The sequence below is a fragment of the Aspergillus homomorphus genome (assembly GCF_003184865.1).
Source record: "Aspergillus homomorphus CBS 101889 unplaced genomic scaffold BO97scaffold_33, whole genome shotgun sequence".
Lineage (NCBI taxonomy): Eukaryota > Fungi > Ascomycota > Eurotiomycetes > Eurotiales > Aspergillaceae > Aspergillus > Aspergillus homomorphus.
In genome coordinates, this window is record NW_020291919.1 from 1 (window position 1) to 16616 (window position 16616).

General features: G+C 51.0%; 5 protein-coding genes and 2 non-coding genes across 7 annotated transcripts; 3 read left to right on the forward strand and 4 right to left on the reverse strand.

Annotated features, from left to right (window-relative positions):
* Positions 1 to 680: 680 nt before the first annotated feature.
* BO97DRAFT_457155 (putative porphobilinogen deaminase Hem3) lies at positions 681 to 1882 on the forward strand (the record flags this gene model as incomplete). The annotated part of the gene is made up of 3 exons (XM_025699199.1): positions 681 to 948; positions 1056 to 1198; positions 1236 to 1882. The coding sequence occupies 3 exons, from the start codon at positions 681 to 683 to the stop codon at positions 1782 to 1784; spliced, it is 960 nt and encodes a 319-aa protein (XP_025549054.1). The 3' UTR covers positions 1785 to 1882.
* BO97DRAFT_472016 (GMC family oxidoreductase) lies at positions 1854 to 4517 on the reverse strand (the record flags this gene model as incomplete). The annotated part of the gene is made up of 10 exons (XM_025700090.1): positions 1854 to 2077; positions 2144 to 2328; positions 2439 to 2564; positions 2639 to 2924; positions 2980 to 3040; positions 3094 to 3709; positions 3769 to 3812; positions 3866 to 4119; positions 4172 to 4325; positions 4375 to 4517. The coding sequence occupies 10 exons, from the start codon at positions 4515 to 4517 to the stop codon at positions 1946 to 1948; spliced, it is 2001 nt and encodes a 666-aa protein (XP_025549055.1). The 3' UTR covers positions 1854 to 1945.
* A 1284-nt stretch (positions 4518 to 5801) lies between these two features.
* On the reverse strand, positions 5802 to 6507 carry BO97DRAFT_426894 (pre-mRNA-splicing factor SPF27 family protein; the record flags this gene model as incomplete). Its single annotated transcript, XM_025697165.1, has 2 exons — positions 5802 to 6412; positions 6471 to 6507. The coding sequence occupies 2 exons, from the start codon at positions 6505 to 6507 to the stop codon at positions 5802 to 5804; spliced, it is 648 nt and encodes a 215-aa protein (XP_025549056.1).
* Positions 6508 to 6799: 292 nt separating this feature from the next.
* On the reverse strand, positions 6800 to 7681 carry BO97DRAFT_472018 (kinase-like protein; the record flags this gene model as incomplete). Its single annotated transcript, XM_025700091.1, has 1 exon — positions 6800 to 7681. The coding sequence occupies one exon, from the start codon at positions 7679 to 7681 to the stop codon at positions 6800 to 6802; it is 882 nt and encodes a 293-aa protein (XP_025549057.1).
* Positions 7682 to 9599: 1918 nt separating this feature from the next.
* BO97DRAFT_149390 (uncharacterized protein) lies at positions 9600 to 12703 on the reverse strand. The gene is made up of 2 exons (XM_025690162.1): positions 11782 to 12703; positions 9600 to 11721 (listed from the first exon to the last, which is right to left on the reverse strand). Exons 1-2 carry the CDS (start codon positions 12210 to 12212, stop codon positions 9804 to 9806), a joined length of 2349 nt encoding a protein of 782 aa, XP_025549058.1. The 5' UTR covers positions 12213 to 12703; the 3' UTR covers positions 9600 to 9803.
* Positions 12704 to 16211: 3508 nt separating this feature from the next.
* BO97DRAFT_t200 lies at positions 16212 to 16297 on the forward strand. Its single transcript has one exon. It is a non-coding gene; the product is annotated as a tRNA-Tyr (tRNA).
* Positions 16298 to 16528: 231 nt separating this feature from the next.
* BO97DRAFT_t201 lies at positions 16529 to 16616 on the forward strand. The gene has a single exon. It is a non-coding gene; the product is annotated as a tRNA-Tyr (tRNA).

Below are 16616 nucleotides of genomic sequence, written 5' to 3' on the forward strand. Positions count from 1 at the left end.
GCACATACGACCACAGGGTGTGGAAAATAGGGCTTCCCGTCCGCTCAGCCGTACTCAAGCCACACGCCGGGAGGTTAGTAGTTGGGTGGGTGACCACCAGCGAATCCCTTCTGTTGTATGTTTTTTTATGGATACCTTGCCATATCCCCATCATCCTCCGTCTCCTCGGAGAGAGCCCACTGCACCCGCACATACCGGCCACCGTGTTCTAGTTCCTAATCAGATGCCCTAGACCCTGAATGGCTTCAGAATTGAATGAACGTTATTTGTTGATTATATAGAATTCTGAGAATTCTGAGATGAGAGAAAAGGGGTTAATCTGGTCTACTGGCAGCATAGGAGGGCTCGACCGGCTTCTACATACTCATCAATGACTGTACGACGAACCACAAAACTCATTTGAGTTAGTTCATCTGCTAATAGTTGCGATGAGGCACTGGTGAGCCTGGCTTGGCCCCAGTATCACTATCCACTGAGTGGGTTGAAACCAGTACTAGTACTAGGTAGTGATTAGCTATGTGAGCGCTCGCCGATGGTCTTATGTAACTCCATCCAAGAAAAACGACAAAAAACTTATAATATCCTTCTCAACCCCACACTTTCGACTCTGCTGTCCCTCCTTATACCTAGTCTATACACTATCCTCCCTTTGACAAACCCACCAAGCCCGAACCTCCACTATGGTGGACAACTTGTTGAATGCGCACGCGCCACTGCGCATCGGAACGCGACGCTCCAACCTGGCTGTCGTCCAGGCAGAGGGAATCCGCGACAGCCTGCAGAAGATTGCACCAGACCGATCCTACCAGATTGAGACCCTTCATACACTTGGGGATCGAGACCAGTCAACGGCACTCTATAATTTCGGCGATAAGAGTCTTTGGACAACTGAGTTGGAAGAAAAGCTCACATCGGGTCAATTGGATGTTATTGTCCACTGTTTGAAAGGTAAATCCCCCCACGCCCCATTTTCCCCTTTCACCACAAACAGAAAAAGATTGATGGTGTGCTCCAAGCCCTCACACTGCTCGTTGTTAACGTCCAATTCATAATAGATATGCCGACCAAGCTGCCCGATTCCTGTGAACTGGCCGCGATTCCGCAGCGGGACGATCCGCGCGACGCCCTGATCGTCAAGGCGGGACTGCCCTACACCAGCCTCCAGACGCTGCCCGAAAGGCGCCGTCGTGGGTACGTCGTCGGTGCGGCGCTCCGCTCAATTGCGCCGGCTGTAGCCCCAGCTGCGCTTTGCCAACCTGCGCGGCAATGTGGAGACTCGTTTGGCCAAAGTCGATGACCCTGCTAGCGAGTATACCTGCATGGTGATGTCGGCGGCCTGGCTGGAGCGCATCGGCCTTCAGTCTCGCATCAGCCAGTACCTGGGCTCCAAGGATGGGGGCATCTTCCACGCCGTCGGGCAGGGGGCGCTGGGCTTGGAAATCCGCAGGGGCGATGCGCATATGCAGGAGCTGCTCAACCGGCTTGCGGACACCAAGTCCACGCTGGCTTGTCTGGCCGAGCGGTCGCTCATGAGGACGCTGGAAGGCGGATGCAGTGTCCCCATCGGCGTCGAGACGGAATGGGTTCAACCAGACCAACTGCGTATCAGTGCCATCGTGGTCAGTCTGGATGGCTCCAAGAGCGTTGAGGATACCCTCGAGGCGAGAATCGCAACCACCTGCGAAGCGGAAGTTCTCGCCCAGAACTTGGCGGCCAGACTGGCCCAGGCCGGTGCAGGGGCCATCCTAAATGATATCAACGCCAACCGACCAGCTAAGGACTGACGGAATGGGACTACTCAAATCACCATGTAGTTATACCATATCTGATGATCCTTCTTGGAGTTAGGAGTTGACACTAGCACCAGAGCCTCGGATAGCTGACACCCTCAGTATTACCCTATTAATCAACCCCCTAGTCCCCCAGAAAATAAAAATCAATTCAATCACAGTCTGGACAGCCCCTTCGTCTCCCCAGGCGCATGGTACTCAGGGACCCTCATCTCCAACGCCTCGCCTCGATACCCCAAATCCTCCGCCGTCAACACGGCACATTTCTCTCCAATCAACAGCGCCGTCTGAATTGACCGTTAGTTCTTAGCGCACGCAGAAGAAGGGGACGAGGAGGAGAAAGCAAGGCGTACACTATAGGTATTACATCCGACGTTATCGGGACAAATCGACAGGTCGGCGACCTTGAGACCCTGGACGCCGTGGACGTTCAGTCGCTCGTCGACGACGCCGCCCTGGGGCGCGATGGAGTTGCCGGCGCGCGGGGCCATGCTGCAGGTTCCGAGGGAGTGCCATGTTGTTTCGACGTGGCGTTGGACTTGTGAAGTTTCTGTGTTAGTGATGGTTCCAGTCCGGGGGATGGTGAAGGGTGCAACGATAGAGATAAGTGAAGAGAAGGAAGAAGGAAAGGGAATATTCCAGACGTACCCCATTTCTCGATATGCTCGATATCCTTCTTTGTATACTTGATCTCTTCTCGAGTGTCCTGTTTGTTCGAGCTGAGGAAGGTGGCCGTGGGCGAGGAGCCGGGTTCCAGGGGGGAAGACCAGGAGCCTGTTGTTTCCCATCTCTGTATCAGTATAGCTTTACTTGATTATTCTCGGGAGATAAGGGTGGGGATGTGTTACCGTGTTGGATTCCAGCGCTGAGGTGATTGGTGCCAGCGTAGGCCTTGGTTGTGGCGAGATCGAGATCGAACGCGCGGGCGGGCGAGTCGTACGAGAAGTGCGGGTGCATGCCGGTGACTTCGCCGGCATAGGCGCTCATGCGGCGCGCAGTCTCGCGGGACTTGATGTAGCCCCAGACCATGGGCGCCATGTCGCGTTTGTCGTTCATGAAGCCCGCGTCGAAGTCGGGGCTTTCGTAGGGGTCGGGGGACTGAATGTGCGTGAAGCCGCGGGAGAAGGGATATTCCTGGTTTGGATGGTGAGCGTGAAGAGTGCTGGGTAGGGTTATCGAAGATAGTTACCAGGAAATGGAACATAGTGAAGAACTTGCCAGGAGGCATGAGCATGTGGTCGCCGAACCAGCTGGAAGGTTTATTAGGTCACAGATCCACGAGGGAAGAATGGGGGTGACTTACCCGGCGATGACGGAGTAGTGCATCACAGGCTTGTCGGGCTTGTTCTTGAAGTAACTCTCCCAGCCCTTGTAGAAGTCATTGGTCGGCCAGGTCTTCATCTCCTCCAGTTCCTTGGGGGTGGGTCTGATCTTCACGCCAGCTTCGATGCCGTTCGTCGCCAAGGGCCCGGTCCCTTTGATGTTCCATTCTTCGAAGACCTTCTTTTGGACTTCGGAGTCTCCGCGAACGAAATCATCAAAGGACTCGACGTCAGGCTTCGCTCTGTAGACAGAGAATGTCAGGTAGTGGTCTTGGAAATTGCGGCCAACACCCGGTAGGTTCACCAGGGGCTCCACGCCAGCCCGTCGAAGCTTCTCGGGGTCACCGACTCCCGATCTTTGGAGAATGAGGGGAGAGCTGAGGGTGCCGCCACAGACTATGATCTGCTTGCGGGCTTTGAAGATTCTCCGTGGTGGGTTGTGGCCTGCCAGGGGCTTTGTCGGGACAGTCGCGACTCCCACTGCGCGGCCGTTCTCGATGATAACCTTGTCAATCTTGGTGTTGCATTTGAGGTGCAGGTTCGAGTATTGGGATCGAGTACTGTGGACGTATGCGTGGGCAGAGTCGCTGCGCCGTCCTGATGGTGTAACGCCATTAGCACTTGAATCAATGAATCAAAGAAGTGAGAGCTCGTACCAGTATCACGGTTGATCCATTTCAGCCATTGTTCAGCTCCATGGCTTTACAACCAAAGTCAGTACAGATTCAAGGTACAGGGAGCCTGGCCACTGACCCAGTCTTCAGATCCTGCAAGTCATCTGTGATAGGGATATCCTGGGACTCTGCAGCTCGGAGGAAGTCCTGCATGATCGGATAGGTATAATTTCCAAATGAGACCTTGATCGGTCCTTCGAAGCCATGAAGGTCCCGGTTGTTGCAAGCACGCTGGTATGTCTCGTGCTTCTTCATCAAGGGCAGGAGTTCATCGGTCTTCCAGCCCTCCGACTCCCAGTCATCATAGTCGGAAGCAGATGCGCGAGTATACATCTAACGGTCATCAGCATGAAGTGCGACAATCATCGCATGAAAATAAGAATACCATAAAGTTAATCGAGCTACCTCCTCCAAGAACATGAGCGCAAGGCACCACGGCGCGACGTCCGTCGAGCCACTCTGAGGGCCGCGAATAGTAAAAAGACGCGGTCTTGGAATCAAGCTTCATGTTCCGAGGATAGATTCCCGGGCGGTAAACCCTGAAATACGGTTGGTAGGGGTCAGACAGAGATTGTTGTGATCTCTTACCATGGGTTATTCAAATTATCCTCGCCTGCTTCGATCAGCAGGACCTGGAGGTTGTGGTCGAGATTGGCGAGGCGGCCGGCCACCACGCACCCGGTGCTTCCTCCACCACAGACAATGATATCATATTCATCTGGGATGGTCATCGCTGCGATCCAATGCAGTGTCTTCTGGTAGGATTTTTCTGTGGGAGATGGATGAAGATGAGAATCAATCCTGAGATGCCATGGATGATCAACGACTTTAAATAGTTCTGGCCCCGCCTCAAAGGAGGTCTATGAACACATCAAGACCAGATCTGATAGGCAAGAGTTCTACGAGAGACGAAGTCTGTCTCCGCACAAGAAGTCGAATTCCCCGCATATGTGAATCCTTGAGCTTTTACTATCAGACCTGGCATTGGTGCCCCGTAGCTATCGATATGCAACCCGAGTCAAGACCATGCTATAATGGAGGGTGATTATCAGCTTCAATGTCCCTTTTGAGAACGGGTAGGGTATCTGGTAGAAAACAAAGAGCTTCCCCGCATATAGAGAGGGGGCGATGCATTCATGATGCAGTATGTGGTCCGGGATACGAATAGGCAATAATATGGTACATTATGAAACCAGTAACTGTCACACCTAGATTATCTAAGACGCTCCGGGGAACACTATCCATATTTCAGTTGATGGTGAATCGCAAAAGCAGGCGAAAGCTGGAGAGAGCATAAGGCCGAGGCCGGCGATCGAATCGGATAGCCTGTGAACGGTACTTCGACCAGCAATGGTCCATTGCGTCTCTCTTGCAACCAAATCGAACATATCGTTAAGCTCATGATTCAAGATGTCGTCAGCTCGTAGCAGGTGCTACCCCAGCCAGGCAGTCATGGAGGGTTTCAAGGCAGTAGCCGATGATATGCCGAAAAGATTGGCACGGTGGATTTTCCGGGGAGCAGTGGACGGAAAAATAGCAGCGGAAGGACTAGTGCGGATCAATCCCTGACGATAATGGGGCTTTTATGCGGAGCTCGTGTTATGAATTGCTTGAGCTGGCGGATGATATCGAAGTTCCAGACGCCCGAAGTGTGAAAGTCGTGCGGGGATCGCCAGAACCAGAGCTTTTCCCCGCCCCAGGGCTGCGATGCATCGCCACCGTCAGTTGCTCGGCGCCAATCAATGACCCCAATGGCCACAAATATAGAGCGCTGCTATTATGGTACAGGATCCGCACTGTTAGATATGGTCCCTGCTCGCTCTCTCATTCAAGGCCGAATATGTTCCAATGCACAGGAGCGGAGACCCCAATCTTGACAACCCATTTTTGGAGACACCAAGCAGCAGCTAGGTACACAGAAGTACCATCCCGATACATCCGGCCGAATCAGTGCGCGGCGAATATCCTGGCCGAATGCGCTTTCAAAGTGATCTAACCCCTTGGAAACGATGCTATTACCGCGCGTGCTGCTGCGCCAGCTGGCGTCTCTGCTCCAGGATTTGCATCCGTAAACCCTCTGCAGCCAACTCCACTTCAAGGATCGCGCCCACTCCCCGTTTCCAAGTTTCCTCCAATCCTTCCAGCTCTCCTTTGTTGGCTTCCTGGGCCATCTTCCTCTCCTTATTGACCGACTCCGCAGCCTCCTTGGTCTCGGCCAGTTCTTTCTCCAGGCCGCGTAGGATGTCCTCCAACTGCGAGTTGCCAATGAGCCACGCGTTCTTTCCATTCTCCTCCAATAGCGCCAGGTTGTCGTGTCTCATCGACAGGTGAGAACTAGCCGTGTAGGCCTTCTGTAACGTCCGGCGCCACTCTTCGAGATTGGGCGATCCGTCTGAAGCTCTGGCGGGCGGTTCGGGGGCCTCGTAGCGCGATAGGTCAATTCCACCAGTCAAGGGCAATCCAGATGCCTTGCGATCCACCTCCTGCTGCATGAGGGGGGAAAACTGGGGTTCGGGGCAACCGGGGATGGACGGGTGGAGAGTGGTCTGAGAGTCAGCAGAAAGCTCTGCGGTGATAAGCCTCTCCGCAGCTGCGCGGGCAGAAGTGGAAGGCTCTGCTTCAATGTCTGTATAGAAGATGCACGCGTCAGAAGGAGAATTCTCTGGAGCTGTGAAGCAACCTACATGGCAGGGAGTCGTGCGATTCGTTGATGAGAGGCATTTTGATGGAAGATTCCCAACGCTTGCCAGCAATTACAACTTGTGTTTGTGCGAGTATTGTAGCACTTGTAGGCAAAGACAGATTCAGATAACCCAATATCCAGGTTGCTTTCGATTGACGATTTGCCGGAGCTTTGGCTAAGCACGAGGGCGGTAAGAGTGCTTCTATGACTAATCGGGTTTCTGCCCAGTCCGAACCAAGCCTTTCCCCTTTCGGCAATTTATGTCATCCTCAAATATAGACATTGAAGGCCACGGGCATGCCGTTACACATCGCTCATCATCATCATTGCTCACCAATAATAAGCCGGCTCATCTAAGGCCAGTAATAGAACTCGCCTGGCAGCCTCTATTCCATGCAGATCCCATTTCCGTGGTGCGGTGCGGTCCATCCATTCAGACCAATCGCCCCAGGAAGCCGACCGGAGGATTTGGGCGTATTCCCAATACTCGGGATACCAGCCCGCATGTTCCCAGTCCAGTATGCCTGTGATTTTGTTCTCTTCGTCAATCATTATATTCCGAGGCGCGATGTCGGCGTGGGTGAAAACAGTACGGTCGGATCGTGGCAGCATCTCTGAGAGTTCATATTCATACTGATAGCCTCCAAAGTGCACGTATCGCTCATGGACTCGAGCGCGCAGCTCCGCATCACTTCTCAGAGCGCGAGGAGGGTCTTGCAGGTCCTTGAAAATATAATCACGGGGAGCAGAGCCATCTACTCCGCATCGAACAAAGCCATCAAGCTCTGGTGGCCGCGGGATAGCCTGAACCTTGGCGATTAGATTCCACGTTTGGCGGCAGACGGACTCTTTGCTTCGTTCATCCAACATATCCCATCTTGTATCGAGGGAGACTCCTGGTACGATGCTCATTTCAATCCTGCCATAATATGCATTAAATGTGGTGTGTATCACATGTGAGATAGGAACAGAGGTATGGCGAGACACGAGCCGCATCGATTCGACTTCGGCAGGTCCAATGCCGGAACCAGCCTTAGAGACATACGATAGGTCATGCAGGAGTACAGTGTGACCCCATGTAGGCTTGCTCAGCACAGTGAGTATCTCTTCACTCGGACTGAGGGCCAAGATATCTGCAATTGAGGGGTTTGGACAGGGAACCAGGGCCTTTCCTCTCCGCCTGTAATGGCGCCCAACCCGGGGTTTAAGCATGTTGAAGGCTGCCAGAAAGTTCAACAGCCAAAGGTGTGTAAGAGATGACGATAAAGAGTTCTTCAATGGACCAAGTAGATGTAAGAAACAATTGGAATGGTGATGGGATGGGTGGGCAGCTGTCATCATGAAACCAACCACCGACAATCCATTCCGCTAAGCGGAAATATGGTGACACTTATCACACAACAAAGCCGAGCGAAGTGAATTTTGGGTTCAAATTCCACCTCCTGATCTATTTTCACTTTATCTTGTTCGGCTCGTTTCAAAAGTATACAAGTCTGGCTCCTGTTCATTCAGCATCAATCAGTATTAACTCACGTATCTGTGGCTTTATGAATATTCTTGATTCAAAAAACCGAACTCTTCGTCTGAGATATGATAGACTAACCGGTCTTAAAATAACCATCATGGTTAGGCCAAGGGAGGTGTGGCTTGTTAGTAATAACTACATCAAGAGACAGTCAATACAACAGCAATGATTTGAGCAAGTTGGAGAAGATGTACTGTCTATACAACTGGGTCCCTTTCCGACTCTCTGTAGTCCTGAGAACAAGATCTCAGAGAGCTGTCACATTGGTTTCTGTGCTGTACACAGAAAAAACTAGCCCGCATCCATAACAATATTGAGCGAGACACCAGATAAGTAACATCTTAGCCAAGTCTGCTATTATTACGACCTCCTCTGGACCGATCTGGATAAAATCTGTATCGATAGGCTGCCCAGACTATGCAATAGGTTATAGTGGTTAAGCGCGTAGTAAAGCACGGAGTTCCCCAAGCCATAGCTGATTCTGATTCTTAGTAAATGAGACATTCAATCCAAGCTGCTCAAGTGTTGGTGAAGCTAGTCAAAGGGGAATCATGTGTCTAGCAAGAGATTTAAGATGGCAAGAGCAACCCGTTTGACTATATTCACGACTGGTCCCAAACTCTCACACTTTACCATAACTTCACCTCTTCCCCAGTTGAGAGGGCTGAAAGGGTACTCCGCGAACTCAGCTTTAGGTCGGTGTTCAGCCGTAAGAAGACGCTCGGACGGACATTGTTCATCTCCTATAGACTTGGCATCAACGATCTGTCTCAATCTGCCCCGTCTGTCCCAGTTATAAGAATATAATTGCCATGGGATCATGCTACAAAAGTGACACTACTCAATGGATAGGTATAAAATGCTGACCCCGCATTAACACCTGATATCAGGGTACTTTCATTATTCCCTTCACCCACGAACGCCCAGGTGCTTCCAAAAGAAACGGCAATTATGTCCACCCCTGGCCACGTCAGAACAACGCACCCTCAGGACTCAACCCATGGCAGACCACATCAGTCCAGTTAAGACCAACACAGAACAGCTGAGCGATCAATCATATGTCGGCGGAAGGTCACAACAGGGATAATATGAATTCGAGACACACCCGGCACAATATGCCTGTCAGTTTCATAGACCGGGGTTAAGAGCACATGAGCGGGCTGAGAAAGGCGCCGCAGACGATAAAGACGTATCTGAATCTGCGCTGGTACCCCTACAATCATCCATTGGAGAGGTTGACAGATTCAGGTAAGTCAGAGGCTCGGCTGGTGTTGGCGGCGGCGGGTCAATTGCTGAGGAGCCGCGAGGCATTATCAGGGAGGTTTCTCTCGAGCTGGAGTTGAGTTGTGTGTTCTTGATGTTTGTCTTGAGGAAGCTGCATGATCCCAATAAATCTAACATAACTATCTACCATATACATAGAATGCCAACTGACAAATCATTACCACCCGGGTTGATCAAAAAAACAGGAAAGAGCACGCACATAGTACAAGCAATTGCGAGGTCCAGGATATAATAACCTAATCAAGAATGCGCCAAGTGATGAGAATTGAGCAGGAAAATCAAGGATTGTAAGTGGTATCAAAAAGCTCGAGCAATCTCGAGGTGTGCCATGGTCACAGATGTAGACGGACATCCCCAGGCTAGTTATGCCTAACGAAGTAGAGATTGTAACAAAAAGAGAGAGAAAAAGAGATCAAGAAAAAAAACCAAGATCGCCCGCCCGTTAGATTCCGTGAACGCCGTGTCTGCGTAGACGCATACTCCCTTGCATGCTCTATTTGTTCGAGGCCGTCCAGGATTATGAATTCAGAAGAGCCGCTTGACATCGACAATCTCGGCATTCCCAGGGCGGTCCCGTTCCATGTGGAACCACCATTCTCGTCCGTTTCGGTGACTGTAATTCCAAGACCCGGTGCAAGCATCCCGGTCCCAGGGAAGTGCTGCTGTTGACATCGGCGTGGAGGGGGTTATAGGCGTATTCGGACTTGTACCCAGTGCGGAACGGCTTCCTATGCTTCCCCATCCAAATCGTGAGGTAGTCGTCGATGTTGGAGACGGGGGCTCTTCAGCAAGTGGCTTCGGGTGTCCCTTGGCTCCGAAGCAGTTCGCTCCGACTCCAGCAGCATATGTCAGAGATTGGTTGCAGGCATGCACGTTTTTCCACGAAATCAAGCCCCCATCTCCATCTTGTCCCGGTATATCTGGTCGAAGAACGAACCGCGGGATCGATACGTCCTGCGCACTAGTCCGGGAACCAATTCTTCCCATGAAGGCCGGCATATGGAAGTCGAACACAACAACCGGTCCCTCGTGCTCTTCTGAACAAAGATCGTGATTGTGTTGCTCGCGCCCTTCGCCACCAATGTCAAACTCATCCATGCCAAGATCGGATTCGTCGTCGGAAGATTCGTCTTCTAAAGCGTTGTCGGGTATATAGGAATCCGAGTGGTCGGTGACGAGAAATCGCATCCCGTTTTCCGTATCCTTAGCAGCCATATCAATGAATGTTTGGGCGCGAATCCGAGCAGAGGTCAAATTGTTTCCTGCGGGCAATGCCATCGGTCGAGTGGTGACTGAACCATGAGAGCTGCGGGGAAGACTGTAACGATCAGGCTTGAGCAGCGCTTGTCCACGTGGCATGGGCTGACATACAGCCTGTAAAACTCCAGGAGGCTCTATGTCAGAGGGTGCACGCAAAGCCTCGAGACGGGGAAACCCGGTAGCAAGAATGCTTTGAGCAAGATGTGAATTTGGCGATCCCGTGTGCCGGGGCGGTTTAATAAACGGGACATAATCGAGTCTGCCCAGGGCAGCACCAGAATTGGGGCCAGTCACATCCCAATGAAGATATTTGAGACTTGAAGAGGCGAGAAGCGGTTGAAAGACGATGCCCTCTTCATTTATTGTTGGACATTTATTGCTCTGAACGAATGTAAAGCGCTCGAGTTGATTGAGAGATGCCAGCATTTTCGAAATTACCAGGAGCGAATCAACATTCTGTTCGATAAGAGCGAGAGTTTTGAGAGAGCTGGACTCGGGCTGCGAAGCGTATTGGCAGAGGCCCGCATCGGTGACACCCGGGAGGTTTTCCAGGCGGAGCGACTCCAGCGGTGGTAAACACTGCAACGTGCTGTCGGCGAAGGCGTCTGCGTCGAAGTTGGAAATGCAAAGGTTTCGTAATGAAGGTAATTGACTGAACATGCGGAGAAAAATGCTTGGCTCGAGCGAGTTGTTCTCATTTAGACCGTAGAGCATAAGGGTTTCCAAGGAAGTCCACTGCGCGTGGTAATCGAGGAACTCGAACATCTGTGAAGGGCCCAAGCTCCAGGGGCAATACGTACTCCGGGGCGATTCCTCGGTGATTGCCGGGGCTTCACCCAGAATCCAAGTATGCTCCTTTAGCTTTCGTCGAGTTGACAACGCATGGGTTAGACGATCAAATTCGTGGTTGTAGGGAATGGTCAGACCTAATAATCGTTCCAGGTTCGGGCACACCATGACCACGGATGCAACCAAGTCTCGGTATTCTTGCCATTGGGTACTGTGTCTGCTTGTTGTGAACAGCAAATCCAGTTGGGGTACTCGAAGCTCAAGGACAAGATTGGCCAGCAATTTCCTCTCCCGGAGGGTTCGCCGTAATAACTGGAGTCGACTGCCCCGCTTCAGTCGGTATTTCTTCAACTGATTCGGTGAATCATTGCCAATGATGTGTATACGGTTATACCTAAGATGAAAAGGTGGGTCAGACTAATTGCTATCGGCATGAATATGGTGTACCACTCACAGTCTTGCTCTGACTGCCTTCTCCCAGGGCCGGCAGGTCAGAGAGAGAGCATGCAAGTCGCGCTGAAAGCATGTTAAGCAGCCATTCTGGTTTGGGCCGGTATGTAAGAAGTATAGTTGTTCCAAGATCGCATCGTACACCTCCTGGGGCAACCGTTTGAAGACTGATTCCAAGATCTTATCCAGAGACGCGGCGGAATCACACAGGCGGGGCAGTGAGGCTGAGAAGACGGGGGAGGAAGAGTATTCTGTGGGAGCGGTAGAGACACTGTAATTGCTTTTGAATGAAGAGACTGATGATGTGCGAGATGAGACCGGCTGCACCGTTACGGCATATACCGAATCCTTGTAATCTGAAATGATCTGGCTTTGATGAGGAATCGGACTGTAGGACACAGTCCCGCTGGAAGGTCTACTGGCGACAACGTTCATTTTGAAGATCGGTGCTGCATTAGACAGTCGATTGTAGAACAGTGCACAAAGATGGGCTTTACGCAGGTAAAGAGAGCGTGTGCGTTGGTGCGTGCGCAATGACCGTTGTAGACAGTGAGAGAAAGGGGTGTTCCGATACTGAAGAGTGGGGAACCGATAGACCGAAGAGAACGACAGTGGTATGTATATACAAAATTGAAGTGCTTAAGGTACACTGACCAAGTATGTGCAAAAGATTGAATATAGGTGCAATAAAGAGAAGGACAGGACAGACCAGATATGGTCTTGTAACAAGATTGCTACCGACGATGGTCGCAGTCTAAAAGACAAGGATTTGAAGGAAGGTTATGGAAAGGAAAAAAGAAAAGAAATGGAGCACGACTATTTTAGGAGAAGGAGGGGGAACAGCGTGGGAGATGTGGGCAACAAAACTTATCGGAAACGCCAATAGGCCGAAACTCAGTTATTCCCCAAAAGTGGCTTAACCCAGGGCCATCAATGGCCACGAAAGTCAGACAGAGCACCGTGAACACGCCACTGCTTCTTGGGGGTTAAGAGGAAGAAGACATGGGACGGCAGTCGAGGGCCGATCGTCTCCACCAAAGCAGTGAGGATCTTGAATGGCACTAAACCAGACTAGTGTATCGTCGCGAGAGCCGTGCGGAGCAATGCAGTGGTGCACGAGTCCTTTAGTCCACTCATGCAAGTTGCAACAAACAGTCTATTCAACGACCCAAACCCAACCAGACCAGCTTTGAGAGCACAATAAATTGGAATCGTGCGAACACTCCGAGGTCCCCAAATCACTACTAGTATTGAATGATAATTTTCCGCGAATTGAACCGAGAAGGTAATCAATTAAGTCAATGATGCTGTTCTGGGAAAGGAGATGGAAAGCCGTGACTCGAACTAATTCGTTAGTTGGAGAGTTAGTTCTCTGGGGTCAGAAGTGGCGGAAGTAGCAGCGGCCCAAACAGGTAAGGATGAGAAAGCGTCAAACTCGTAGCCCGCGGATGAAACCTCAAGATTTGCTTCTGAGGGCTATTTTCCTGCTGCTTCACACTCGTCATCGACCTGAAAAGTCGGCGTTGCGTACCAGGAATTGTGAAGATAGAAAACAAGCAATGATGACGGAGACTCGGAAGAGGAGGAAACAAAGAGGGGAAAAAGGAGGTGTGGCAGCCTCAAAGCCATGGAAGAATCCCGTGCATGAAGTGCCTCGACACCCGTGGAACAAGGCGAGAACACTAGGCAAGTTCCGGGATAGTCGAGCTGACGGGGCTGCCGCTAAGAGTCAGGAACACAGAACGCTAGACTAGATTGGGCACCGTTCCTGCTGCAAACCAACCTCGAACCCCCTTTTCCGATACATTGCCAATCCGCTTATCGTACTACTTCTGGTGTCTCTCGATTATGCTGTTACCCGCGAATTGTTGCCCCAGACTAGGTTTCTGATCCAAGTTCCCGGTTCCTCTGTCAGAGATATTAATACCCTCCAATGACTCGATCAATTGTCTGAGCCTGTTACATCGAAGGCTCAGTGACTGACGCCTTTCAGAACAGCACAGATAACAGGGGAATGGAGGAGCGGAGAAGTTGGCCTCCTGAGATGAACCACTGCTATCAACGGATTTAGCAGCGAGCGCATGATCCATCCCTTGATGGAGCCTTCCCACTTGTCGGTTCGCACCGTCAAATAGCCATTGGCTGATGCGCAGGACCCATTTGTGCAGAGCACATTAGTTCCACCCCCATATTAATCAGTGTGTCTAATGAAGTGCTCTTAATCGGTTAGTAAGCCGTAGTCTATGCGCTCCGAGCATCAATCTCAGACAGCGATGACGGGGACAGGAGACTGAATCGGACATAACAGTGCTCAGGCCGTGCCCACTCGACTCCGCAACAAATGAATATGGGTGGTTCTGCAGGTGTAGAAAAGGAAACATCGTCAACCGGGGTGTGTCCGCCGTGCAAGCAGTCAACTCTAACACTCTGTTCTGTCTTTCGAGTGTGAACGGGGCACCAGCCAAGACAGGACGACACGTACACTGCAGACAGCCGAGCGACAAGCAAGTAATCCTCTCGTTGGCTAGTACTTGATACTTGGTACTACTCCACCGCCCGAACAGTAGCAAGACAGTCACTGTCCCATTTTGGTTTATTGAGTAACACGATTTCGATTTAGTTATTAGAGGTGCCGTGTGAACCAACAAGGTGCTTGTAAGATCCCTTTATCAACGGATGGTCAATGTTGTACATCCGGGCAGCACGGTGAACAGCAACGTGCGATATTTTTTCGACCCAGATCCGGTGGGGGTGGCTGCAGTGTTGTGCAGCCGGTTGGGATCCGGGCTACCAGTTCCTACCCCTGCAGGTACTGTACCTACCGGCACGGCACTACGAGGTGCTGGCACTGGCAGGCTGCTTTATGTCTCGTCCATTTTCGTCCTGATTGGTAGGTTCTTCTTTCAACTCTCCTTCAAGTAACGTAGTGGCCTCAGGCCGCCGCCTCCTTTTCTTAGCTATACGTGAATTCGAATTGTGGGCATGTGAGATAGCAATGCCAATTGGTCGATCCTGGGGAAATATCGTGATTTGCAGGCAACTCAAGAACGGAAACCCCAGGTCAATCGAAATGATAGACCCGGTCGATCATCACATCAGTGAACCGATGCGGTATATTCCCTACCGTTATGCTTTTAGCAACGACTATCGCAATCTTGCTCGCTTTTGACTTTCAGCTCTAAGTAGCGGTGACTTACCGTGACGGTTACGCTGGCAACTTTAGATCCTGCTCGGGACAACCAGAGTGTAGATGGCGTGACCGAATAAGGAGGTACAAACTATTGTGAAGTTTCCCATGGGACGGCTTCTCGGCTAGTGCTTTGCGAGCAGTAATCGCGTTTTCTACTATCGTGCCATTGCTGCTACTAAGTACTTTGGCGTACCCAAGCAACAACTAAGGCGGAAGCTAGTGGAAATTGGTCTAACTTTCAAGATGATGTCATTATACCCCGTACAATGCCTCATGGCTCGTGAATCTACTGCAAGGTACTTTTTCTCCCTGCGTCACGCCGTCAATAAACCTACTGCATCCATCCGCGAGGTGGTCAATTCGACTGCCAAAATATGATCCCAGAAAGCCACAAAAAAAAAAAAAAATACAAGTTCTCTATCAAACACAACATGCTCACGTCTCTCTGGCCTTGTCTTTCTTGAAATCAAGTTCAATTCTCACCTTCCACAATACCAACACATGAGAATAGACACCCGAAACAAACACAGACCCATCATCTCGCCCTGGAACGAACCCCTCCAAACGAAAATCCCGATCTTCCATCTCAGAAGAGAAAAACCAAACTCCCTCCCGATTCCGCTCAATAAACAGCAATGATCATCCCGCACGGCCCCCCAAAGCGCCCATCATCATCCGGTCCCTCTTGGCAACATGACTCGTGCTGACTCTATACTCGTACGGATGGCAGTTTGAGGCTGAAGCCTACACCCTGTTACTTATATACGCACGTCTGCGTGAGTCCTACAAATAGCCCGTCTGAAGGGCATCTGGGCTTTTTGACTGAGCTTGATTCCAAATTTAGCATGTGTTGTGCTATGACGCTACTATTGTCTATCTCCCTCTGTTTCAGATACACCCCCTCGCTCTGCCTCGCCATCAGACACAGGAACTTAGAACGCAACAGATGTAGGATTCATACAGATCATGGGCTGTCACTACCACACGGAAGCTCGAGTATGAAGAATGTCAGCTGGTCCTTCTTCAACTACATCGTTTTCGACCCCGGATAGGGTTCGATAGCCGGTACGCTACGAAAAGCATGGAATTTCCTCAGCTGGTCACATTGGTCTTGAATTGATTGATTGATAACTAGACTCTGATGGAGACTTGTTGCGCTAATCGACGCTCCATCAGTACCTGCTATGGCATAGATCTCTGGTCTGGGGATCTAGAGGCTTTATTTATGCCGCAGCATCAACGATCCCCCGATGGTCTAGTTGGTTCATGGCGTTCGGCTGTAATGGAAATTGTAACCGAAAAGTCACCAGTTCGATTCTGGTTCGGGGGACTAATTTTTTGATAATTTTGCCGTGCTGTCCATCCAGTTTTTGGGCACACTCTTTTGCCCGCACTTAGATGATGGCGGGGAGCCTCATGCATTTAGAGACGGGCTGCTCGACGACTGGCATATTAACAAAGCACCGTGATTTGTGCTGTCATGCCAATGCCGGCGTTCTGTGGCTGCTGCTAAGATTAATATTCACTGATGTAGCTCATTTGCATCAACCAATCAGCAAAGCCCCCGATGGTCTAGTTGGTTCATGGCGTTCGGCTGTAATGGTATAATTGTGACCGAAAAGTCACCAGTTCGATTCTGGTTCGGGGGA